Raw genomic sequence first — 26380 nt, 5'->3', positions numbered from 1 at the left:
TGCCAGCAAATTGGGAAAACTCAGCAGTGGCCACAGGACTGGAAAAGGTCAGTTTTCATTCCAATCCCAAAGAAAGGCAATGCCAAAGAATGCTCAAACTACTGCACAATTGCACTCATCTCACACGCGAGTAAAGTAATGCTCAAAATTCTCCAAGCCAGACTTCAGCAATATGTGAACTGTGAACTTCCAGATGTTCAAGCTGGTTTTAGAAAACACAGAGGAACCAGAGATCAAATTGTCAACATCTGCTGGGTCATCGAAAAAGCAAGAGAGTTCCAGAAAAGCATCTATTTCTGCTTTATTGACTATGCCAAAGTCTTTGACTGTGTGGATAACAACAAACTGTGGAAAATTCTGAAAGAGATGGGAATACCAGACCACCTGACCTGCCTCTTGAGAAACCTATATGCAGGTCAGAAAGCAACAGTTAGAACTGGACATGGAACAACAGACTGGTTCCAAATAGGAAAAGGAGTATGTCAAGGCTGTATATTGTCACCCTGCTTATTTAACTTATATGCAGAGTACATCATGAGAAACGCTGGGCTAGAAGAAGCACAAGCTGGAATCAAGATTGCCGTGAGAAATATCAATAACCTCAGATATGCAGATGACACCACCCGTATGGCAGAAAGTGAAGAAGAACTAAAGAGCCTCTTGATGAAAGTGAAAGTGGAGAGTGAAAAAGTTGGCTTAAAGCTCAACATTCAGAAAACAAAGATCATGGCATCCGGTCCCATTGCTTCATGGGAAATAGATGGAGAAACAGTGGAAACAGTGTCAGACTTTATTTTTCTGGGCTCCAAAATCACTGCAGATGGTGATTGGAGCCATGAAATTAAAATACACTTACTCTTTGGAAGGAAAGTTATGACCAACCTAGATAGCATATTCAAAAGCAGAGACATTACTTTGCCAACAAAGGTCCATCTAGTCAAGGCTATGGTTTTTCCTGTGGTCATGGTATGGATGTGAGAGTTGGACTGTGAAGAAGGCTGAGCACCGAAGAATTGATGCTTTTGAACTGTGGTGTTGGAGAAGGCTCTTGAGAGTCCCTTGGACTGCAAGGAGATCCAACCAGTCCATTCTGAAGGAGATCAGCCCTGGGATTTCTTTGGAAGGAATGATGCTCAAGCTGAGACTCCAGTACTTTGGCCACCTCATGCGAAGAGTTGACTCATTGGAAAAGTCTCTAATGCTGGGAGGGATTGGGGGCAGGAGGAGAAGGGGACGACAGAGGATGAGATGGCTGGATGGCATCACTGACTCAATGGACGTGAGTTTGAGTGAACTCCGGGAGATGGTGATGGACAGGGAGGCCTGGCGTGCTGCAATTCATGGGGTCGCAAAGAGTTGGATACCACTGAGCAGCTGAACTGAACTGAACTGAACCTTATTAAATTAAAAGATGCTTACTCCTTGGAAGGAAAGTTATGACCAACCTAGATAGCATATTCAAAAGCAGAGACATTACTTTGCCAACAAAGGTCTGTCTAGTCAAGGCTATGGTTTTTCCTGTGGTCATGTATGGATGTGAGAGTCGGACTGTGAAGAAAGCTGAGTGCCGAAGAATTGATGCTTTTGAAAAGTGGTGTTGGAGAAGACTCTTGCGAGTCCCTTGGACTGCAAGGAGATCCAACCAGTCCATTCTAAAGGAGATCAGTCCTGGGTGTTCTGTGGAAGGAATGATGCTAAAGCTGAAACTCCAGTACTTTGGCCACCTCATGGGAAGAGTTGACTCATTGGAAAAGACTCTGATGCTGGGAGGGATTGGGGGCAGGAGGAGAAGGGGACGACAGAGGATGAGATGGCTGGATGGCATCACCGACTCGATGGACGTGAGTCTCAGTGAACTCCGGGAGTTGGTGATGGACAGGGAGGCCTGGCGTGCTGCAATTCATGGGGTTGCAGTCGGACACGACTGAGCGACTGAACTGAACTGAACTATATTAAATATTGTCAGTAGGGAGGCTGAAAACTATTATAAGAGAAGGTGCCCTTCCTAGTTTCTGTGGATCCTCCTGACAAGATCTTCCAGTACAAGACTCCTGCAGCCCGGGTGTCTTCTCCAGTACCAGCCTCCTGCAGTGCATGGGGCTGGCAGCTTCCCTCAGGCTATTTCTAGGGTGGTTTCATCACCACCTCCCATGGGCAATATACCTTTCCATGTACCCTGATGGGTGGATTTCCTTTGAGTTCGGAGAGTAGATTTCTAGTAAATTTTGTAGGCAGGGTGCCATGGTGATTTCTCTGTCACCCAGTGACCAAGGCTCTGACAAGGTCTGGATTCTCAGCACTGAGGTTGGTAGTATTGAGGTGAGAGGGGGAGGCAGAAGGGTATGCTTTATTTCCACCCTAGCAGTTTATAGCCGCTATTCCTCAATGGCTCACTAGGTAAAGAGTTCCCCTGCAGTGCAGGAGACACAGGAGATGTGGGTTCAATTCCTGGGTTGGGAAGATCCCTTGGAGAAGGAAAAGGCAATCCACTCCAGTATTCTTGCCTGGGAAATCCCATGGACAGAGGAGCCTGGTGGGCTACACTGCATGGGGTTGCAAAGAGTCATATACAACTGAGTATATAAGAACAGCACACATGCCTATATTTTTTAGGGGTCTTTTTACATCTTACAAGCCAACCCCTTGTTAACTGATCCCCAGGATGGTTAATAATAAACTTCCCTATTCCAGTTACTATGTGATTTCTCTCTCCTTACAAGATCCTGGTTGATATGAGCATAACTTTATAAAACTTAATTCAAACATCCTAGGAAAAGACTCACACAACTGACCATGTAAAACTAAAGTGTCTATGACAAAGTAAACCATAAAAAAAAAGGGATAAACCAAGAGAAAATAACTGTACTCTGTAATAGATAAGGAAAAATACCCAATCACTAAGAAAAAGATAGAGACCCTAGTAGAAAAATGGGCAATACAAATACTCAAGTAGTCACACAAGAAACACAAATGGCCTCAAAGCATGACACTGAAACTCAATAATCAGAGAAACACAAGTTGAAACAATATATTTTGGGGGAGGGCATAACCACATTGGGAAAAAAACTACAATGTAAAATATTTGTAAGATTGTAAGCACACTCTTGGACTAACTGGTAGGAGAGAAAACTGACAGTGTTTTTTTTTTTTGGAAGGCAATTTAGCAGTGCCCATTACAGCACCTAAGAATTTAGGTTTAACAGACTTTTTTGAATCAACATTACGAATCTATATTTTTGGTCCACAGTTTTACCCTTAAAATAACACGTTTTTAAGGATTTGCCCTTCTATATCTGCATGGAACTCTGACAGAGGATTACATTGCTTCTCTATTTTCTTCATTATTATTTCTGAAATGTTTATTAGGGTGAAGATTCTATTTTTTCTTAGCATATGTGAGAGGGTCAGTTGATTTATGTATCCAGTTCTATTCCTATATCATGAAAAAAAAATTATGCTTCCATATCGTAAGGAATCAGATGATGACTTAGGTTCAAATTCTGCCACCCATTAACTGCAAGTCACTTGCCTTAGCACCTCATTTTTCTCATCTGTAAAGTAGAGGTTTATATTAAAAGACATCCAAGATCCTTTATCATTTAATGACAATTTCTAGTTCCGCCAAAAAATGTCCAGTTGCCAACATTCCACATATCTTTAAATTTTACTTTTGAATTTAATTCTTAGAGTATACCATAGCTAAACCTCAGACTTTAGTTGATACTTAGTTGTAAAGAACAAAATTTAACTCTATTAATCTTAGTTTTACTTAGGCTTTTGTTGACAGGACTAAATTGCTTAAGGAAAGTCCTCAAAAATATTTCAATATTTTATATATTCAGAACTCCACTGAGAGCAGAAGTCCTAAAGAGTTTTCCCTATTAAATTACTCTTATTTCTAAACTGTAGGCAAAGGCCATGCTTTGCTTTTTGATTGTAACACTTTAGAACTAACTGGATATGGGCTCCATCAGATATGGGCTTATATATTATGAAATTTAAAAAAGGGAGAAGAGTAACAATGTAGCTTTTTTGTGTGTGGCTTTTTCATAATTTCAAAACCAAAATGTTTATTTATAAAAGAGAATCAAGCCACAGAAATAAGATACCTATAAAAGAAGATGAGCTAGGGAATTCCCTGGCAGTCCAGTGACTGAGACTCTGAACTTTCCTTGCCAAGAGCACTGGTTCAATCCCTGGTTGGGGAAATAAGATCCCACAAGCTGCACGGTGCAGTCAAAAAAAAAAAAAAAAAAGATGAGCCCAAAGGAAAGAAGATTGTGTTGTCCATTAAAAGTTAAGGCCACTTTATACATCTCTATGTACCAATGCTAAGAATCTTCAAAAATATAAATCACTTTCAAGGATGGACAAAAAGGAGAAAATTAAGAGAAATGAAAGTTTCATCACGGGCTAAATGTCTATTTAAGTGGATATCTCTCTTCTTAGAAGAATAATTCAATATTCAGAACATTCAAAATAAAACAGAAAACAACCCCCCATAACTATAAAGGTCATCAAGAAGCACTGAATTTGAAAACAGATGAAAAAAATAGGTGATAGAGGCTTAAAAAAGGTGAGTGCACTTGAATAAAATACAACAGATGGCAAGATGAATGATTAAATGGAAAACCAAGAGTAAAGTAAGAAGTAACATCAGAAACTATAGGCACAAGTGAATTTTATAAAATACTTTAGATTTTCAAAGTTTAACTCAACTACATTATTGCTATAGTGCTATTGAGTTTACAAATGCTTCATTTCCATTTCCCCATAAAACAGCCATAATTCTTTAGATGTTGTTATTAGTTTCTTCATATTGCAGTTGGGAAAATTGAGTATTAGAGAAGATAGGTGACCTTTGGGTGATTATGCAGCTCAAGAGTCATAGAACCAGGATAGGAATCAAGGTCTCTGTTAAATTAAAATTTATGTTCTTTTTATAATGCTGTGCTGCTCTGGAGAGTGCCTGCCACATAACTGATTCAGTGAAGGTTCGTTTTCCTTTCTTTAGGGAAACGGTTTGGCCTATTCAAATGGTGTGTTCTCATCCTCGCTCTGCCACTTACTGGCTTTGTGACGCTAGGCACTGTATCCAGTATTTCTAAGTCTTGGCGTCCTCACTTGTAAAATGGTCTGATATCTACTTTTCAAGGTTATAGTAGAGAATAAATGTATGTAAAACTTGACTTGGAAAGAAATCTTTAAGGAAAAAAAAATACTTTGGAGGAAAGGTCCTAGTAAGAGATTTGTAGATCTGATCACATAAAAGTATATCTTTGTGTTAAAAAATGAACGATATAAAAAGGCACAAAAAACTAACTTCATATATATAGATGTGTGTATATGTGTATATATATCTTATAGGTCAATAATCAATGCATTAAACTTTAGAAGACAATGCGTAAAAGACTTAGCAAAGAAAAATAAAAAATACAAGGGGCAAAGTATATGAAAAAATATGCTTTTGAACTGTGATGTTGGCGAATACTCTTGAGAGTCCCTTGGACCACAAGGAGATTAAACCAGTCAATCCTAAAAAGGAAATCAATCCTGAATATTAGTTGGAAGGACTGATGCTGAAGCTCCAATACTTTGGCATCTGATGCAAAAAGCCGACTCATTAGAAAAGACCATGATGCCGGGAAAGATTGAAGGCAGGAGGAGAAGGGGATGACAGAAGACGAGGTGGTTGGATGGTATGACTGACTCAATGGACATGAGTTTAAGCAAGCTACCACAGATGGTGAAGGACAGGGAAGCCTGGCATGCTGCAGTCCATGCAGTTGCAAAGAGTCGGACATGACTGAGTGACTGAACAATAACAATTAATCAAAGAAACATAAAATAAAACAAGATACCACTTTTTACCTGTCAGCATGGCTAAAGGTTAAAAACAATAATCTTCTAAGCCAGTGGCTCACAAAATGTGGGGCTTCCTTAGTAGCTCAGTTGGTAAAGAATCTGCCTGCAATGCAGGAGACCTTAGTTTGATTCCTGGGTTGGGAAGATATGATTAAGAAGGGATAGGCTACCCACTCCAATATTCTTGGGCTTCCCTTGTGGTTCAACTGGTAAAGAATCCACCTGCGATGTGGAAGACCTGGGTTTAATCCCTGGGTTGGGAAGATCACCTGGAGAAGGGATTCCCTGGAAAAGGGAAAGGCTACCCATTCAAGTACTCTGGCCTGGAGAATTCCATGGACTGTAATGGGGTTGCAAAGAGTCAGACACGACTGAGCGAAATGTGGTCCCATTTGTGGTCACATTCACAAAATGTGGTCCCAAATTAGCACCATCAGTATCACCTGGAGACTTATTAGAATTCAAATTGTAAAGCCTCACTGTAACTAAGTCAGAGATTTGAGGGCAGGGCCCAGAAATCTATCCCAGGAAGACTTCCAGGTGATTCTGATGCATGCTTAAGTCTGTGAAACTATTCTAAGCTGATGAGGGTGTCATGATAAAGGTGCCTCATATATTACCGGTGGAAGAGTAAATGCATACTCTGTTTGCCATACTCTGGAAAGCTTTTTGGTAACGTGTGTCAAAAGCCTCAACACATTCATATTATTTGATCCCCAAATTTCACTGTTAGGAATCTGCCCTAAGGAAATGATCAGAAACAGAATTCTAGCATAATTAAAAATAGCAGAGATGGGAAATAACCTAAATATTTAACTGTAAGGTAATTGTTTCAGAAAAATTATGGGGTATCTCTACATGTGTGTATATGAGTGAGTATGTGCATTGTGGTTTGTGTGTGTTTGTGTAAAAGGGATATACATAGGAGAGTAAACAGAGGTATATATGAAAAACAAGGTACCTAGTTCTTTCACTGGGTTGTGGATTAACATTGATTTTATGTAGTCAACCAGGTTGCAGGCAATTCAGGCAAAGTTATGACACATGCATTCAAACAGATGCTCCGTTTTGGTTTATATATAACCAAATATATAAATGGTTATAAATGTGGTTCTATATAACTCACATTATATTTTGGAAAACAGTGTAACTGACACAGCAAAATCTGCCTTTCCCTCTTGGTCTTCTGTGCCCATAGCTAGTGGTCACTTAGAGTAGGGATCAGTGTCCCCCTTGATTTCCCTGCTGCTAAAACTATTGCTCTATTCCAAATGATGTGGCTCTTTGTTTTTCAAAATCCTATCACTTATGAAGTGAGAGATTTAATTTTAAATCACAAAGTTTAGAAGTATGTGTTTAATATATTTGATATGTGTCTCAATTTGACTCAAATAGGTGTCAAAATATAAAAATGTGCCCTGTGCAATGATGCTGTAGTTGTATAATCAGGGTAGTACAAGTTGCTCTGGAGTCAAACCTGAGCTTAAATACCAGTGCCACTTCTAAATTTTGTGACTTTGACATGTTTTTTTTTTCTTTTAAGTTCTTCTGATTTACAATCTCTATAAAATTGAAATGGTAATACTTTTTCAAAGTTTCTTTTGTGAAAATAAGTGAGGCTATTCAGTGCCTAGTATAATGGCTTACAGAATGACAATAACGGTCATTAGTTCCTTTCCCTCTTTTTACCAATGACAGTTTAATATAATGAGTTGGTTCTAACTTTAGAAAAATTTTGAAGAGGTGACAATAGAAACCATTTTCCTATAAAATTCAATGTGAAGAAACTTACTATAAGCATATTTGAAAATCTTCCTATTAAATAAATGAAAGAAATAAGCTAAAATATTTCAGTAGTTTACACCACTGTTGGCCTTAGGTAGAGAAATTGTAAACGATTTTTTTCTTTCCTTTGCTTTCTTACTTTAATGTGTTATTTTCCAAAATGAACACTTTCACACTCAGAAACAAAATTAATATTATTTTATATATAAACATTATAATAAAATTAAATTATATATTTTAAATATTGAATTTTAATATAAAATAAGTTTTATAATTTAGTATGAAATAGTAGTTTCATACTCAGAAATAAAATTATTCTCTTTACTAATTTATTTTTTAACACTGAGTAAAGGTTACCATTAAGAAGTTAAGGTGATGTTTGACAGAAAGCAACAAAATTCTGTAAAGCAATTATGCTTCAATTAAAAAATAAATTAATTAAAAATAAAAAAGAAGTTAAGGGACAGAGTCCAGTCTCAGTCACTATTTGGCTGCAACTCACAAGCAACTCCAAGTTAGAATGACCCAGCTGAACCTGTGGTGTTGGAGAAGACTCTTGAGAGTTCCTTGGACTGCAAGGAGATCCAACCAGTCCATCCTAAAGGAAATTGGTCCTGAATATTCACTGGAAGGACTGATGCTGAAGCTGAAACTCCAATACCTGGCCACCTGATGTGAAGAACTGACCCATTGGAAAAGACCCTGATGCTGGCAAAGATTGAAGGCAGGAAGAGAAGGGGACAACAGAGGATGAGATGGTTGGATGGTATCACCGACTCGATGGATGTGAGTTTGAGCAAGCTCCGAGAGTTGGTGATGGACACGGAAGCCTGGCGTACTGCAGTCCATGGGGTAGCAAAGAATCAGACATGACTGAGTGACTGAGCTGAACTGAACTGACATATATCTAATTTCTTCATTAAACTGAATAGCATATGATCCTGTCAAGGTTAAATCTACAAAAATGTATCAAAATAAATAAATAGCAATCATCTAATTTCCATAATACATATTAATAAAATGAATAACTATATACTTATGGCTGTTTATGGAGTTTATGGTGGCTCAGATGGTAAAGCGTCTGCCTGCCATGCAGGAGACCTGGGTTAGATCCCTGGGTCGGGAAGATCCCCTGGAGAAGGGGATGGCACTCCAGTATTCTTGCCTGGAGAATCCCATGGACAGAGGAATCTGGTGGGCTACAATCCACAGGGTCGCAAAGAGTCAGACATGACTGAACAACTAACACTTTTACTTTCATACTCATAGCTGATTCACATTGTTGTACAGCAGAAACTAATATAACATTGTAAAGCGATTACCCTCCAATTTGTAAAAAAAAGTTCTATCAAAGGACTAAAAAAAGAAAACAAATAATCTTAATGATCTTGAAAATGGGGAAAAAAAAACCAAAGCAATCTTTTTTTTTTTTAACCTTTTGCATGTGCTGCACAGCATGTGGGATCTAGTGTCCTGACCATGGATTGAACCTTCACCCCCTGAATTGGCAGTGTGGAGTCTTAACCACTGGACCACCAGGGAAGTCCTGAAAATGTTACAGAAAACAGGCATAAGCTTTTGAATACACTGGCTAGTGAATATATGAAAAGATGATTAGTTTCACTCATAAAGAAATACAACTGGATCAGCAATGAGGTACATTTCTCACCCATTAGATTAGCACAGTATCTGATGACTGAAAATGGATCAGAGAAGTAGATTCTCTCATATGCTATTGGTGAGAATGTACATTGGTACAGTCTTTTATTTTTTTTTTTATTTTTTATTTTTGGTACAGTCTTTTAAAGGGGCAAATTGATATTATCATATCATGTGCAGTCTTTCAAAGAGCAATCCTATTTCTAGAAACCTATCTTATAAACTCAATAATATGCTGTAATTTGTTAAATTTCTTCTCACTGAATATTTAAGATGTTAGGATGTTACATCATAGTTTAATTGGAAGCATTATTTTTCTTTCTTGATAGCATGCAAAATAATAAGACTGGATAGTGTCCCAGCGTTCATGAAATATAGTATATGCAAGGGCATTTTACTGAAGCATTTTTTTTAACCTTAGAAAATTAGAAATGATCTAATGTCTGTTAGAGGGAGAGCAAATAAATAGACTTTAGCACAACTATCCCCTAGAGAAGGAAATGGCAACTCACTCCAGTATTCTTGCCTGGGAAATCCCATGGACAGAGGAGCCTGGAGGGCTTGAGTCCATGGAGTTGCAATGAGTTAGACACGACTTAGTGACTAACACTACTACTAGAACAACCATATAGTGTAATACTCTGCAGCACTTACATAGGATAAGGAAGGCAGCATGGAAATAGGACCAAGATGTGCGAACCTGGAATGTCAGGTCCATGAATCAAGGCAAATTGGAAGTGGTCAAACAAGAGATGGCAAGAGTGAATGTCGACATTCTAGGAATCAGCAAACTGAAATGGACTGGAATGGGTGAATTTAACTCAGATGACCATTATATCTACTACTGCGGGCAGGAAACCCTCAGAAGAAATGGAGTGGCCATCAGGTCAACAAAAGAGTCCGAAATGCAGTACTTGGATGCAATCTCAAAAACGACAGAATGATCTCTGTTCATTTCCATTCAATATCACAGTAATCCAAGTCTATGCCCCAACCAGTAATGCTGAAGAAGCTGAAGTTGAATGGTTCTATGAAGACCTACAAGACCTTTTAGAACTAACACCCAAAAAAGATGTCCTTTTCATTATAGGGGACTGGAATGCAAAAGTAGGAAGTCAAGATACATCTGGAGTAACAGGCAAATTTGGCCTTGGAATACGGAATGAAGCAGGGCAAAGGCTAATAGAGTTTTGCCAAGAAAATGCACTGGTCATAACAAACACCCTCTTCCAACAACACAAGAGAAGACTCTATACATGGACATCACCAGATGGTCAACACTGAAATCAGATTGATTATATTCTTTGCAGCCAAAGATGGAAAAGCGCTATACAGTCAGCAAAAACAAGACCAGGAGCTGACTGTGGCTCAGACCATGAACTCCTTATTGCCAAATTCAGACTTAAATTGAAGAAAGTAGGGAAAACCACTAGACCATTCAGGTATGACCTAAATCAAATCCCTTATGATTATACAGTGGAAGTGAGAAATAGATTTAAGGGACTAGATCTGATAGATAGAGTGCCTGATGAACTATGGAATGAGGTTCGTGACATAGTACAGAAGACAGGGATCAAGACCATTCCCATTGAAAAGAAATGCAAAAAAGCAAAATGTCTGTCTGGGGAGGCCTTACAAATAGCTGTGAAAAGAAGACAAGCGAAAAGCAAAGCAGAAAAGAAAAGATATAAACATCTGAATGCAGAGTTTCGAAGAATAGCAAGAAGAGATAAGAAAGCCTTCTTCAGCGACCAATGCAAAGAAATAGAGGAAAACAACAGAATGGGAAAGACTAGGGTTCTCTTCAAGAAAATTAGAGATACCAAGGGAACATTTCATGCAAAGATGGGCTCGATAAAGGACAGAAATGGTATGGACCTAACCGAAGCAGAAGATATTAAGAAGAGGTGGCAAGAATACACAGAAGAACTGTACAAAAAAGATCTTCATGACCCAGATAATCACGATGGTGTGATCACTCACCTAGAGCCAGACATCCTGGGATGTGAAGTCAAGTGGGCCTTAGAAAGCATCACTACGAACAAAGCTAGCGGAGGTCATGGCATTCCAGTTGAGCTCTTTCAAATCCTGAAAGATAATGCTGTGAAAGTGCTGCACTCAATATGCCAGCAAATTGGGAAAACTCAGCAGTGGACACAGGACTGGAAAAGGTCAGTTTTCATTCCAATCCCAAAGAAAGGCAATGCCAAAGAATGCTCAAACTACCGCACAATTGCACTCATCTCACATGCTAGTAAAGTAATGCTCAAAATTCTCCAAGCCAGACTTCAGCAATATGTGAACCATGAACTTCCTGATGTTCAAGCTGGTTTTAGAAAAGGCAGAGGAACCAGAGATCAAATTGCCAATATCCGCTGGATCATAGAAAAAGCAAGAGAGTTCCAGAAAAACATCTATTTCTGCTTTATTGACTATGCCAAAGCCTTTGACTGTGTGGATCACAATAAACTGTGGAAAATTCTGAAAGAGATGGGAATACCAGACCACCTGATCTGCCTCTTGAGAAATCTGTATGCAGTTCAGGAAGCAACAGTTAGAACTGGACATGGAACAACAGACTGGTTCCAAATAGGAAAAGGAGTTTGTCAAGGCTGTATATTGTCACCCTGTTTATTTAACTTATATGCAGAGTACATCATGAGAAACGCTGGACTGGAAGAAACACAAACTGGAATCAAGATTGCCGGGGGAAATATCAATAACCTCAGATATGCAGATGACACCACCCTTATGGCAGAAAGTGAAGAGGAACTCAAAAGCCTCTTGATGAAAGTGAAAATGGAGAGTGAAAAAGTTGGCTTAAAGCTCAACATTCAGAAAACGAAGATCATGGCATCCGGTCCCACCACTTTATGGGAAATAGATGGGGAAACAGTAGAAACAGTGTCAGACTTTATTTTTCTGGGCTCCAAAATCACTACAGATGGTGACTGCAGCCATGAAATTAAAAGACGCTTACTCCTTGGAAGGAAAGTTATGACCAACCTAGATAGCATATTCAAAAGCAGAGACATTACTTTGCCAACAAAGGTTCGTCTAGTCAAGGCTATGGTTTTTCCTGTGGTCATGTATGGATGTGAGAGTTGGACTGTGAAGAAGGCTGAGCGCCGAAGAATTGATGCTTTTGAACTGTGGTGTTGGAGAAGACTCTTGAGAGTGCCTTAGATGGCAAGGAGATCCAACCAGTCCATTCTGAAGGAGATCAGCCCTGGGATTTCTTTGGAAGGAATGATGCTCAAGCTGAGACTCCAGTACTTTGGCCACCTCATGCGAAGAGTTGACTCATTGGAAAAGACTCTGATGCTGGGAAGCATTAGGGGCAGGAAGAGAAGGGGAGGACAGAGGATGAGATGGCTGGATGGCATCACTGACTTGATGGACATGAGTCTGAGTAAACTCCGGGAGTTGGTGATGGACAGGGAGGCCTGGCGTGCTGCGATTCATGGGGTTGCAAAGAGTCGGACATGACTGAGCGACTGATCTGATCTGATGTGATGTTCTAAGTAAGTATATGTGTTTTAAGTAAAGACATTAAGTTATAGTTTTGTATGTAAAGGGAAAAGTATGTGCATGTCTGAACTCAAGTATACGTTTACAAATGCATAGAAACTAGCTTTTATGACTAAGCAATTTCATTAATTTGATGGTAAGAACATATCTGGAAAGAAAAATTAATCTCATCAGAAAGTAACTGTGAGCAAAAGAGCTTAAGATGAATTCACCTTTGTGCTGGCCCATCCTCTGCCCGCAAGGAAAGCTGTGACCAGCGTGCACAGTCCTCCTGAGCCAGGGAAACCAAAATATGTGCTGCTGAACACAGCCAGCACAGACAGCCCCAAGACCAGGAATGCTCTCTTCCACACAAGCTTGTCCTAGAGGAGGAAAAAGGGTGGTTAGCTTAGTTATTTCGTGCAACTGATTTCTAATTATTGATTTTTCCACATTGAGGACTTAGTAGAAAATAAATATGTCTGTGTCTGAGCACATAAGTGTGTGGCATAATATTTACTTTCCTTTCCTTAGTAAAAGTAGAGTCAGCAGATGTATAAATGTAGGTTCCTCTCCCAGGAATACCAGCCATCCTTCTCTGCAGTTATCAAAGCAGAACTTCTCAGGGCTAAATGCAACAGCAGAAAAAAGCACAAGGGCTTTGGGGACAGAGAGTCCGGGGTTAAAATTTTAGCTTTGGCACCACTGGAGTGTGTGGCTGGCCATGTTACTTAAACTCTCCAAGATTTTCTTCCTCTTTCCCAAAAAGCAGTTACATCACAGGGATTCTGTGAAGGCTAAAGATATGCCATCTCTATGATTTTTAGGCTCTCTGTTCACTCTTTAATTTGATGCTTTCTTGGTTTTTATTTCTAAGTCTTTGAATACCAAGAAGCTTAAGAGACTGTAAAGTGAGAGTAGTTTTTTGTTGTTGATTTCTAAAGTCTTAGAAATGTGTACCTCTTTCCTTTCACTTTTCCCTCTTCGGCCTTTTAAACTTCTTGATCACTTTAGAAGGCAGGCAGGCTTCTAGAAGTGCTTGGCTTGGAGGCATGCAGGCTCTGGTGGTGGGTCACCTGGTTCATTCCCAGCTCCACTGCTTTCTAGCTGTGTGACCTTGCTTAAGTCCCTCATCTTTAAGCCTCAATTTCCTCATCGGTAAAATGGTCATATTATTAGTACTCGTTTCATGAGTTATTGTATGGAGTGCCCTAGATCAGCACTTTACAACAGAACATTCAGTGATGATGGACATTTCTGTATCTGCATTGTCTGCAGTAGTGTTCTTTTTGTTTTTAACTTTATCCCTGGAGTATAATTGCTTTACAACGTTGTGTTAATTTCTGCTGCACAACAAAGTGAATCAGCTGTATGTCTACACACATCCCACCCTGTTCTATACCCGTGGTGGTCACGTACAGCTAGTGGCTGCTCTATTGAATCCGTGGCACCTTATTGTACATACCACACCACTTTATACACAGTGAGTAAGCTATTATTTTCACTTTTTTTTTATTGTTTCATTAGAAAATTCTATGATTTTCCTTTATTCACTCATAAAATCTTTTACAGACAATTTCAAATGGAGTTTTTTGGAACACAGTAAAAATTCAAACCAACATACATTCTAGTAATGATAGTTTTGATGTTCTTACTTCAAGTTCTAGTTTAGGTAAGTTTCTAATTCTATTCAAAATGCCCTGAAATCTCAAAATAATGCCAGTACTTGTGGGGAAAAAAGACTTTTAATCTTTATCTATTCTAAGAGACTTAGGAGAGTAAAGGAAACAAAATCATTGCTACTATTAAGAAATCATGGTGTACAGTAAGGAACTTTGATATCTTTGGTGAGAAATACTGGACTATATTATGATGAGATGTTAGGTCTGTTTGATAGTTTTAGAATCTAAGGCATTTTGATATTAAAAAAGAGGCCCCCAAAGCCATTTTATATCTTAATTTAGCTAAGTATCATGAATAATAATAAAATTAAAATTCAAAAATAAAATTAAAATAAATACAAAGATATGTATTACAGTATTTTAGAACTGATGTTATTTGTTTTGCAGTAGAATTTGAAGCATACAGAATATAAGTTGGAGAAAAAAATTCCAGGACTGTCTTACAAGCCTTACACATCTAACCCTCTTCAAAAGCTCATGGACAGCACTGATATTGCAATGAGCAGAGTTAAAACAGTGAACCATTTTCTAAATCACATACTTCACATCAGCTTTCAGGAAAGTATTCTAGAATGCTTCTCTAATGACACTTTGCAGCACAACGTGCTCACAGATTATTTCTTACCTGGTCACTGCTTGGAAAATACTGAATAAAAAATCCAAGAACCAACCCAGTCACCACACCAATGATCACCTCCAAAACGCCTTTGAGAACATTAAAAACTGTGGAGCCTTAAAAACACATAAAAAGAAAAACTTCAGCCAGAATTCTAAATCTATAAACACACAGAGTTTAATCATTAACATAAAGCATATAACTACATACAAGGAAAAATTTACAGATATTTCCTGCTCTCCACATTCTTCAAGTGTCTAATTAAATGGGCCTATATTAAGGAAAGTATGCATATTACTGGAGATTGATTTTAAAACGGGCATAAGTTATGAGTTGTGCACCCTTATCTATGCTTACTTCAGTATAAATTTACTTAATTTATTATTTACTAAGAAAATATGAAAGATAAAACTCACGAATCAGGGCTTTGTTCTATTGTATTATATGCGTAGGCTGTGAGTAGACAGATCTAGTATTTAAACTTCCATTTAAGAGCTTGATATTTTAATAATAAATGCACATTGATTTTAGTAGCTCTAATATGTATAGAATATAGTAACTTATAAAAATTATTAGTTAGTTGTGTCTGACTCTTTGCGACCCCATGGACTGTAGGCTGCAAGGCTCCTCTATCCGTGGGATTTTCCAGGCAAAAATGCTGGAGTGGGTTGCCATTTCCTTCTCCAGGAGATCTTCCCTGGCCTAGGGATCTAACTGGGGTTTCCTACATTGTACGCAGACTCTACCATCTGAGCCACCAGGGAAGGCCTCATGGTAACATAAGACTCTGGCAATTAAAGTAAAACATCTTTTCTTACTACAGTGAGTGTAGGGGACTTGCCCCTTCTCAAATATTATTTCTAAGAGTAAATCTGAAAATAAATTATTTTTGAAACTGCTCTTGGAAGAGCCTTTGTTGCTTAGGCTCTTTGAAATAACATAATATAGAGGTAAGTAAACTATATTTTCCCCCATAGCAAACAGGGTTTCGGAAACTTTAAAAAAATCTTTGCTAGCACACTGTGGAGAAAATTATACTAAAACTGCTCAACATATAAAGCCCTTCTCACATACTGTCCTAAGGAAATGTGTACCAACGAGTTATGTGGTTTCTTATTATTGTAGTTTCAGGTACAGAATATGTCACCCCAAAGTATGTCACTTTGGCATAACGATTATTTTGAGCTGAAGGCAACTGGGAAGAATCAGATACAAGGTAAGTTCTCTGCCTTTTCTCTATTTGCTTTTAAAAGCAGGATATGAATGTGTAAAGCTGTCCCTCTCGCCTCTCTATCAGGAGAGACAGAAGTTAACCACCAAGGCAACAGGGAACCCTAATCATCCCAGGGACAGCACCAGAGGAATCTACATAACAAACTGCTAAATCAGCCCTTATCTAACCATAGTTTGCTCATGTATTTGCCTTTTCACAATTTGTTGCCTCTAAAAGCTCAAAGTCCTTTTCGTTTATCTTGCATTTCTCTACAAAATTATTGTTGTTTGCTAAGATGCTATAGAAACCCCAATTCTAACCATCCCAAGTTACTCAGCACCGTCTACTCCTGTGTGTAAGCATGACGCACAGGCTAATAAACTGCGTTTCTCTTGTTAATCTGTCTTTGGTCAGTCTGATTTACTGGGTCCCAGTCAATGAACCCAGGATCAGTAGAGGGGAAGCATCTTTTCCTCCTCTACAGTTTTAATCATCTCTTATTAAAAAAAAAGAGAGAGAGAGAGAGAGAGAGAGAATTCCATGGTGGTACAGTGGTTAAAACTCTGCACTTTCTTTGCTGAGGGCCTGAGTTCAATACCTGGTCCAGGAACTAAGATCCCATAAGCCACATGGTGCAGCCAAAAAAACAAAACAAAAAACTTAACCTCTGTAGTGATTTTTGTTTAGCAGGACAGCTCTCTGTTAGGTAATGGTGTGACTGACACAAGCATCTAGCTGGGGTAGTAGCCCAAGCCTTGAGCTAATATGATAAATAATTTACTATATATTTTCAATTTACTATAAATGTGTAGAAAGGAACCAATTAGTTTCAGTGTCTGATATAGTGTGTGCATGCATGCTAAGTCACTTCAGTCATGTCTGAGTCTTTGTGATCCCATGGACTGTAGCCTGCCAGGCTCCTCTGTCCATGGGATTCTTCAGGCAAGAGTACTGGAATGGGTTGCCGTGCCCTCCTCCAGGCTCTGATAAAGTAAGGTTGTTTAAAAAAAGACTTCTTATGTCCTGCCTCTGGTAATTCTGATTTAGTAAATCTGACAAGGCTTGGGATCCACATTGTAGAGAGACTGCAGGGAGTTTCCATTCAAAAGGCCTAAGGACCACACTTCGTGCGGCACGGCTGAGGAGGCACAGCATTGCTGACTGCGAAGGTTGTTCAGGCTATCCACAGCCCCCAGCCTTGCAGACCCTCCTCATTGCTCTCCTTGCCCTGCTCTTTACCATCCCCTGGGATTCTAATGCAAACTCTAAAGCCATGGTTTCCATTCCCAGAGGTTCTGATTTAATTGGCCTAAAGGTGGTACCTAACATGAGTATTTTAAAAAACTCCCCAGGTAATACTAGTGTGCAGCTGAGGCTGACAACCATTATTTTAAAGATGTATATACCAGGAAAACAATGAGAACATACTTCTGGATAGGTACAGCAGAATGAAAAGAGACAAAGTATAGATCTGACTTAATAGGTAAGTGGGAATCCTTCTTGTATTTTTTTTTTTTTTTTTTTTTTTGGCTGCACCACACAGCATGTGGGATTTTAGTTCTCCAACTAGAGATTGAACCCATACCTCCTGCATTGGAAGGGTGGAGTCTTAACCACTAGGCCACCAGGGAAGTCCCCCTCATTGATTCTTAAACAGGAAGGTAACCTTATGAAAGCCATGTTTTGACAAGATGAATGTTCCCATGACATAGGGCAGGGAGTGTATATATTTGACAACTTTGGGGCAACAGGAAGAGATGAAGTTCTAGGTAATCGGCAGAAATCATATGTAATCAAACAAACAAACAAAAAAAAGACAATAACTACAGCAGGGTGGAGAGCCTGAAAATCCATGACCTTCTAAGGTGTGTTCCTGTGAGATAATCTGAAGATAATTACAATTAAGCTACAACTACATTTTGCCAATAGTATGAAACCACAAATCTTATCTCCCAACCTTGGACATGGATTAAAAAATGAACTTAAATTTATGCAGCACCAAAGGAGAGTGAAAGTCTTAAATACTGGGAGAGAAAAAAATGCCTTCTTTTTTTATTACTACTTAAAATATAATGTGTCCATATCAAACACTGAGTATTAAAAAGATACCCATTAAAATCATTTGCTGCTATTACACATAAAATGTTAAAACTGTTCCTATTTTAGAAGAGTGCTGTTTCTTCCACTTGGCCTGCTCTCTGTTATTGCGCTCCTTGAAAATCTCCTCATCCCTTGTGTGAGGTCTCCAAGACTGAACTTTCCCAGAGGCTCCAAGCAAAAGCTGTTCTAATCCTTCTTTAAACTCTGAAAATTTGAATCTCCCCTTACTGAACTTACCAGACTGCTTGAGCAGTTTCTGTCTAGATGGTGAAGAGAGTAAAGACAGGAAGCTACTGGTCCTGTCTTAGGAATGGAACTAACTCTCGGGAGGTGACTTTTTCTAAGATGCCTTTATCAAGCAACGATGCCATGCTCATAACATCATAACCTATGTCTTTAGAGCATGAGGGAACAGCACGTTGTGAATGGATTGGTGTACCTGTGGAGAAGGCCATGCCCAGGCAGGTGTTGAAGCCAGTGATGGCCAGAATGTCATCGAAGCTGCCAGCAGCCATGAGTAAGGTGGGGATGCCTTTCTCAACACCATAACCTCCTTCCTGCAAAAGGAGCATCGAAGGCACCACGACAGCTGGAGACACAGCACCTAAAACAAAACTAAGCAGGCAGTGCTTTAGGCATTTATGACAGTATCTTACTACTGTTGCCATTGTTATTAAAATTATAGCGCCCACTACTCTTTTAAAGATTATACTTTGGAAAACTATAGCCTTTCAGATGGCAGCAAAGAACCAAACCAGAAACATATGCACGCATACAAGTTCCACAGAACACTTTTTCAAAGTGTGGCTATGGATAATCTATATTGGAATTACGTAGGTTGCCTAAAAATATATACATTTATGAGTGTTATAAAAGACCTATTGGAGTTATGCCCCAGGAATCTTTTTTTAAAAAAGGAAAACAAAAAACCATTCATGGTATGAGGTCTGAAAAACACAGACACAGACTTTTTGAATTGGAACTCACTAAAATTAGGCATTCTAGGACTTTGTATGTAAAATAAAATAGATTAGAAGGAGGAGGCTGTAATGACATTGACTGGGATACTCATCATGGGAGCAGTAGAAACAGCAGAAAGCATTTGAGAGAGCTTACTGCGTGCCACACAGTATTTTAAGCATTTTATATATATTAAGCAAATTAATTCTCACAATAACTCCATGAAATACTTACAATAATTATCTTCATTTTTGCAAATGGGTAAATTGCGGCACAAAGAGGCTAAATGACTTGACAAAGAAGTTATTTGTGTAATGCAAAGTCACAGAGCTGGGATTTGAATCCAAGCCATGTAGCTCCAGGGTCGTAACCCTGAGAAGTAAGAATTTACTTCTTGTCTACTAAATTCTTACTAAGTACTTTCATATTTATTTGCTTCTCATGGCTCTTAACCACATAATCAAAACAGTCTTGTGACAGAAGGAGGAGGAAAACAATGCTGAATGTTGATCACTGTTACTGTATTTTTTATTCTTTGTACAGACTCTCAGATGACCCCTGGCATATCTCTCACTAACAAGGAGTCACACAGTAAAGATCATGATTTCTTCAATAGTTTATTATAATCACTGCAAAAGTGAGACACCTTTGCTCTTTCTGCATGTGTGCTCGGTTGTGTCTGACTCTTTGAGACTCCAAGGACTGTAGCCTGCTAGGCCCCTCTGTCCATAGAATTTTCCAGGGAAGAATACTGGAGTGGATTGCTGAATTTCCTTCTCTAGGGGATCTTCCCAATCCAGGGATCAAACCCACATCTTCTGCATCAACAGGTGGATTCTTCACCACTTGCGCCACTTGGGAAGCCCATACAGTTAGACATACACTATTACACATACTATACTTTGCAGCTAATATTTAGATTATGCTAGAACATCAGCTGTGGAGAAGGCAATGGCACCCCACTCCAGTACTCTTGCCTGTAATATCCCATGGATGGAGGAGCCTGGTAGGCTGCAGTCCATGGGGTCGCTAAGAGTCAGATACGACTGAGCGACTTCACTTGCACTTTTCACTTTCATGCACTGGAGAAGGAAATGGCAACCCACTCCAGTGTTCTTGCCTGGAGAATCCCAGGGACTGGGGAGCCTGGTGGGCTGCCGTCTATGGGGTCACACAGAATCGGACACGACTGAAGTGACTTAGCAGCAGCAGAACATCAGCTGAAGAATCGATGCTTTTGAACTGTGGTGTTGGAGAAGACTCTTGAGAGTCCCTTGGACTGCAAGGAGATCCAACCAGTCCATCCTAAAGGAAATCAGTCCTGAATATTCATTGAAAGGACTGATGCTGAAGCTGAAACTCCAATACTTTGGCCACCTGATGTGAAGAACTGACTCATTTGAAAAGACCCTGATGCTGGCAAAGATTGAAGACAGGAGGAGAAGGGGATGACAGAGGATGAGATGGTTGGCTGGCATCACTGACTCAATGGACATGAGTTTCAGTAAACTCTGGGAGTTGGTGATGGACAGGGAGGCCTGGTGAGCTGCAGTCTATGGGGTCACAAAGAATCAAACACGACTGACTGAACTGAACTGAACTGAAGAACATCAGAGATGTATTTTCTGATGTCCTCAAGAAAATGCTATTATGTGTTCTCCTGTAAGGAATCAGTGAAAGCACTAAAATGTCTGTGCATATTTTCATACAACAACAACAACAAAATCATGAATTACCCCAGCATGAATCCCCATTGCCATGGTAAACCCATGAGGAAGTAGGCCAGGACAGCAGATGTACACGCCTCTGTGAGACAAGGACCCAAGGATAACCTTACACAAACACCCTTCAACTTCTTCAGGGCCTGAAATATAAACACAGACATATTAAAATAATTCTCTAAAGACCTGCAGAGATTATGACCTTAATTACTTTTGCAATTAATGTGTACTCAGATCATCACACATTTTCTGGGAATGTTCTGCTTAGAACATCCTGTGTTCTAAGTGTTTAGAGAAAGCTTATCTATTCCTCATAGCAGCCACCCTATGATACAGGTAATATCATTATGCCCATTTTGTAGATGTCCTCATGCAAAAAGGCATACATTAAAGTGCTTGGCTTCAGATCATGACATCAGTGAGCTGTGGATCTAGGTTTGCACCCAAGCAGGCCGCTTCCAGTGTCTATGTTCATAATCCACACACTAGCTGATTTAATCCTCTCAGGTTTAGCTTTATTTATAATCTGTGGTCCCCAAATGAGGCTTGGGTGAAAACCTTTATCCCCCAAAATATTCATTCCCACAATCAAAACATACATGTAAAAAGCATTAATAAAACCCATACTTGAGACTCATTCTATATACAAGGCAGTTTCTTGAGCCAGTACTCAGCCCTAAAAACTTGTATGAGGCTTTGCCCACCAAAAATGACATCTCCTCTCTCTCAAGCATCATCTATAACTACAACCAATATCTGTCAGAGAAGTGGAGGATCTTTATTCTTGGTGTTGTCGCCACATAGTAACTCCACTTTTCTCCAAGCAAGAATAGGCAACATCTTCTGGAGCAGTCCTGCATGGATTCTCCTCTTGTCCTGAGAATGTCATGCAGCATCCACCCCCATTCCCAGAGCTCAGTGATTCTAAATACTGGCAGTAGTGAAGGAGCAAAATTCCTAGTCAATAATTAGAAATCTGTACTTCGTACATTTGAATCAAGTCCAAGGCCAGCGCGGACCAGTATGACAGACAGGGCTATGCTTCTCAAAGCAGAAGACCACTTGTGCTTGATCTGTATGTTATCACTGATGACAGGGATATTTCTGATGAGAAAGCCAGCAAGCAGCATGCCTAGAATGGAGAGGTCAACAATTCTTTAGTTTTCAAATAAAGGCAGTAAGTTTTGGCATTTTAGCTATGAAAGAGACAACCCCATAATCCTAGGTAGGTAATATCAATACTTTCTTTTTTGCTTATTCGTTAGGTGAAATTAGGTTAAACTTTTAACTAAAAAAATGAAAATAATATCAATTAGAGGAGCTAATGTAAGGTTTTAATGTGCAGATTAAAACAACAGATTAGAATAATTAATAATTCCTAATCTGAACCTGAAAGGGAGAAACAGGATGCAGTATTTGGAAAATGTGATCAAATTCTAAATGTAAAAAATTTTTAATACAACATCCAGTTTAGTCATCTCTGTGTAAACAGCAAATAGCTTCTGAAATTATTGGCTATGTCAGGTTACCAGAAATATCAATAAATACCTACATGGATTCTATTTTACCTTCGCATAATTTAATTAAAAACACATAGCCTGCTCTGCAAAGGCGTAGAGTGAGTTTTGATGAAATGTGACCTGCTCTGTCATGTCAGGTGGTAACTCTTTTTTCCCTTAGCCATTCAACATTCACCAAATGCCTTCAGTGTTTCAGATACTATAATAGGCGTTAGAGATATAATAATGAACAAAAACTGGGTACCACACCTCCACAAGCTTTCAGCCTCTAGGGCAGCAAGACAAATTGACAAAGTGAATTTTGCAGAAGCAGGAGGAGGCGCTGTATGAGCTGAGACGGAAGGGGTGAGTCAGAAGGGCCCCAAGGAGAGGGAAAGGGGTCAAGAGACTGAGGATGTGAAAAGTCTCTGAAAGAGAAAGCAGTTTCTTCCAAGGTGTGAAAACGAAGTGTGACATTTAGGGAAGGGCAGGTAGCTGAGTGTGACTGAGTAGTTCGTGAGGGAATCCTGCCCTCAGTGACACCACCACCTGTCGTACAAAGGGAGATACTTCTCCAGCAGATACTGTGAGGCCTCTAGCCTCTGTTCTCCAGCACTGTCCTCTTCTCACCGTGCGCTTATAAGCACCACCCGTTAAATGACTGGACACATTTATGAGTGTTGGGATGTTTTGAATATAAGCCATGAGAACAGAAAAGAATCACCAGTGTACTTTTTTGAGACTTGCTCCTGACGCAGATAGGTAAAGAAGCACCCCTCCCAGGCATATTTCATTACTGACGTTTCATCTGGAAGAAGGTCTCTCAGTTCTGAATTCTGCAGTCACGGTCTTTCTAGAATTTGTGAAAGTAATAACTGGCCCACAATAACTTTTTAAAAGAATAATTATAAGAATAATACATGCCTATGGTAAAATTAAAAATTATTGACAAGGATAAAGTGACAAGTATATGCCCTACCTCAATTGCAACTTTTGATCTTCATTCCTCAAAGGTTTGTTTCCACTGTTAAGGATTTTCTGTCCACTTTCAGAAAGTTTCAATACCTATTTAAGCATGCCTCTGTGTGTGTGTGTGTGTGTGTGTGTGTGTCTGTGTGTGCTGGACACAAATAAAAGCACATTTATATACCACTGTATAATTTTTTCCTCATTTAACAATATATCCTGGACATATTCCTACTGAGGTGTGCACATACATACACACACACATGCGTGTGCACGTGCATATGTTTATGTGTATGTGTGTGTGTGTGTGTATTTGCCTTATTTTTTAATAGTTGCAAAAGAATCTCATTGGAAGTACCAAAATTTGGGGACCAATTAATGAACTTAAAAGATTTTTCATTACAAACATTGCTGAAATGAGCACAGTTCACACATCAAGTGTTTATTAAGGGCCAAACCTTTATGATACCCTGATAATACAAATATGAGCTAGACCAACATGGTCTTTGTCCACATGGAGCTTACATATTTGTAGGTTTGTATAAGTATATCCACAGGATAATTTCTAGCAGTGGAAATATTAAGCCCTAAGGTACAGGCATATTTCATATTTATGGATACTGATGAATTATCAAGTCCAAAATATTGCACTAACCATATATTTTATTAGTATGTCAATTGTTCCTTACTGAAACTTAAAATGTGGATCTAAACCAGCCCTAAATTATGATAGCATGTAACCACCTGAAATAAAAAAGAATAATAATCTAATATGTTACAAGGCTTTCTTGGAATTTTAAGGTTGAAGGGAGCATTTTTTGTTCCCCAAATCAAAGTGAAAATTTCCCCGGGACTCAGTTTCCTTTGCCAGTGGTCTGGGTTGCTGGGGCCACCTGACAGCAACTTGGCTGGTGTCCTCTTCTTGCCTTTAAGCCCATGTGGGCCTCTCTCTTGGTTGTGGAAGACAGAAGACCTCCTTTGATGGAAGACTGTTGTTCTTTTTTTTCTTAATTTGTATTATGGAAATTTTTTCAATAATAATTTGCTTCAAAAAATCTTGGAAGTAGATGAAATAAGATTGGCCATGAATTGATAACTCTTGCATATCTAAAAATATTTCCATTTAAGAATAAAAAAGAATAATACTCCTCTATTAAGACAGGTGTTCTTTCCTCCATAATTAACGGAGAGGCCCAAGTGGGCTTACAGGCAAGAAGAAGAACATTCAAATGAAAATCATCAGCACAGACCACTGGCAAAGGAAAATGGTCCAGGGAAATTGCCTTAACGTTCATTTTGGGAACAAAACATGTACCTTCATCCCCCATTGCCAGCCATTATTTCTTCTTTAAGTCTTTAAAAAAATATTTATTTATGTATTTATTTTGGTTGTGCTAGGTATTAGTTGCAGCACATGGGATCTTTAGTTACAGCGTGTTAGATCTAGTTCCCTGACCAGGGATTGAACCTGGGCCCCTGAATTGGGAACGTAGAGTCTTAGACACTGGACCACCAGGGAAGTCCCTCTAGCAATTATTTCAATGAGTTTTTGAAACTATAGAACGGGCAATTAGCATACACATTCTGTCATAACAAGCCTTTATGAATTCAGATAATGTTCCAGTTTCAGATCCTGACCCTATTACAATAGTTATTTGAGTGACACTTAGTGGTAAAGAATCCACCTGGGATGCAGAAGATGCAGGAGATGTTGGTTAGATCCCTGGGTTGGGAAGATCCCCTGGGGGAGGAAATGGCAAGCCATTCCAGTATTCTTGCCTGGAGAAACCCCACTGACAGAGGAGCCTTGCAGATAACAGTTTATAGGATGGCAAAGAGCTGGACATGACTGAAGCGACTGAGCACACACTACTACAGTAAGAACTGGTAAACTTTTTTCTGTTACAAGTATTAACACTGCAAAAAGGGACGGTAAGATACATCAGATATGTGACCTTCAAGAATAGTTTCAGTTACCCCAGGAGATTTCACGTGATCTTAAAGCCCAGGGATGTACCACTTGGCTACATGGTATATTTTGTTGTAATAACAGGCATAGAATGGGGAAAAAAAGATGAAGTATAAAGCACTTTTTCATGGATTCTGGAACAGCAGTCTCAACTTAGGTGCATATTAGAATCACTTGGGGAGCTTTTAAAAATTCTGATGCCCAGGGCATATAGCGCATCAATTAATTCAGAATCTTTGGGCACCAGCTTTTAAAAAGCTTTCTGAAATGATTCCTATGTGATTGAAAACTTATGATTATTAGACTATTTGAAAAACCTAAGATAACTTATTGGGCTTCCCTGGTGGGGAAGCAGGAGACCTAGGTTTGATCCCTGGATCGGGAAGATCCCCTGCAGGAGGAAACGGCAACTCACTCCAAAATTTTTGCCTGGCGAATTCCATGGACAGAGGAGCCTGGCTGGCTATAGTCCACAGGGTCACAAAAGAGTCGGACACGACTGAAGTGACTAACTCTGTCTCTAAACAACTTATTAGAAATGCAAAATCTCAGGTCCCATCCTCAGATCTACTTAATTAGAAGCTGCATTGTAACAAGGTCCCAAGGTCATTTTTCCATGATAAAGTTTGAGAAACACTGATTTAGATATATTAGCAGCAAACACTTTCTGCCAAGGGGCAGATCAGACAAGAGACATCTTAGATTTTGTGGGCCACAGGGTCTCTCACTTCTCAACTCTGCACTGCGGTGTGAATACAGCCAGACAATACGTAGAGGAATGAGCATGGGTACATTCCAATAATGTCTTATTTACAAAAGAGATGGATGGCCAACC

At 39.2% G+C, this 26380-nt stretch overlaps 1 protein-coding gene across 8 annotated transcripts in view; it reads right to left on the bottom strand.

Moving 5' to 3' along the window:
- SLC9B2 (solute carrier family 9 member B2) overlaps nucleotides 1-26380 on the bottom strand; it is a 67438-nt gene that overhangs the window by 13196 nt on the left and 27862 nt on the right. For all 8 annotated transcript variants that reach the window (XM_025290349.2, XM_025290352.2, XM_025290351.2 and 5 more), the window contains 5 exons: nucleotides 22101-22243; nucleotides 21127-21254; nucleotides 18870-19045; nucleotides 15127-15233; nucleotides 13053-13202 (listed from right to left, as the gene is read on the bottom strand). In XM_025290349.2, the coding sequence (XP_025146134.1) occupies nucleotides 13053-13202; nucleotides 15127-15233; nucleotides 18870-19045; nucleotides 21127-21254; nucleotides 22101-22243 (704 nt within the window). The remainder of the gene's footprint in view (nucleotides 1-13052; nucleotides 13203-15126; nucleotides 15234-18869; nucleotides 19046-21126; nucleotides 21255-22100; nucleotides 22244-26380) is intronic.

Source organism: Bubalus bubalis, chromosome 7 (genome assembly GCF_019923935.1).
Source record: "Bubalus bubalis isolate 160015118507 breed Murrah chromosome 7, NDDB_SH_1, whole genome shotgun sequence".
NCBI lineage: Eukaryota > Metazoa > Chordata > Mammalia > Artiodactyla > Bovidae > Bubalus > Bubalus bubalis.
The sequence above is the reverse complement of the archived record's forward strand: the minus strand, read 5'-3'. Positions and strand labels throughout refer to the sequence as shown.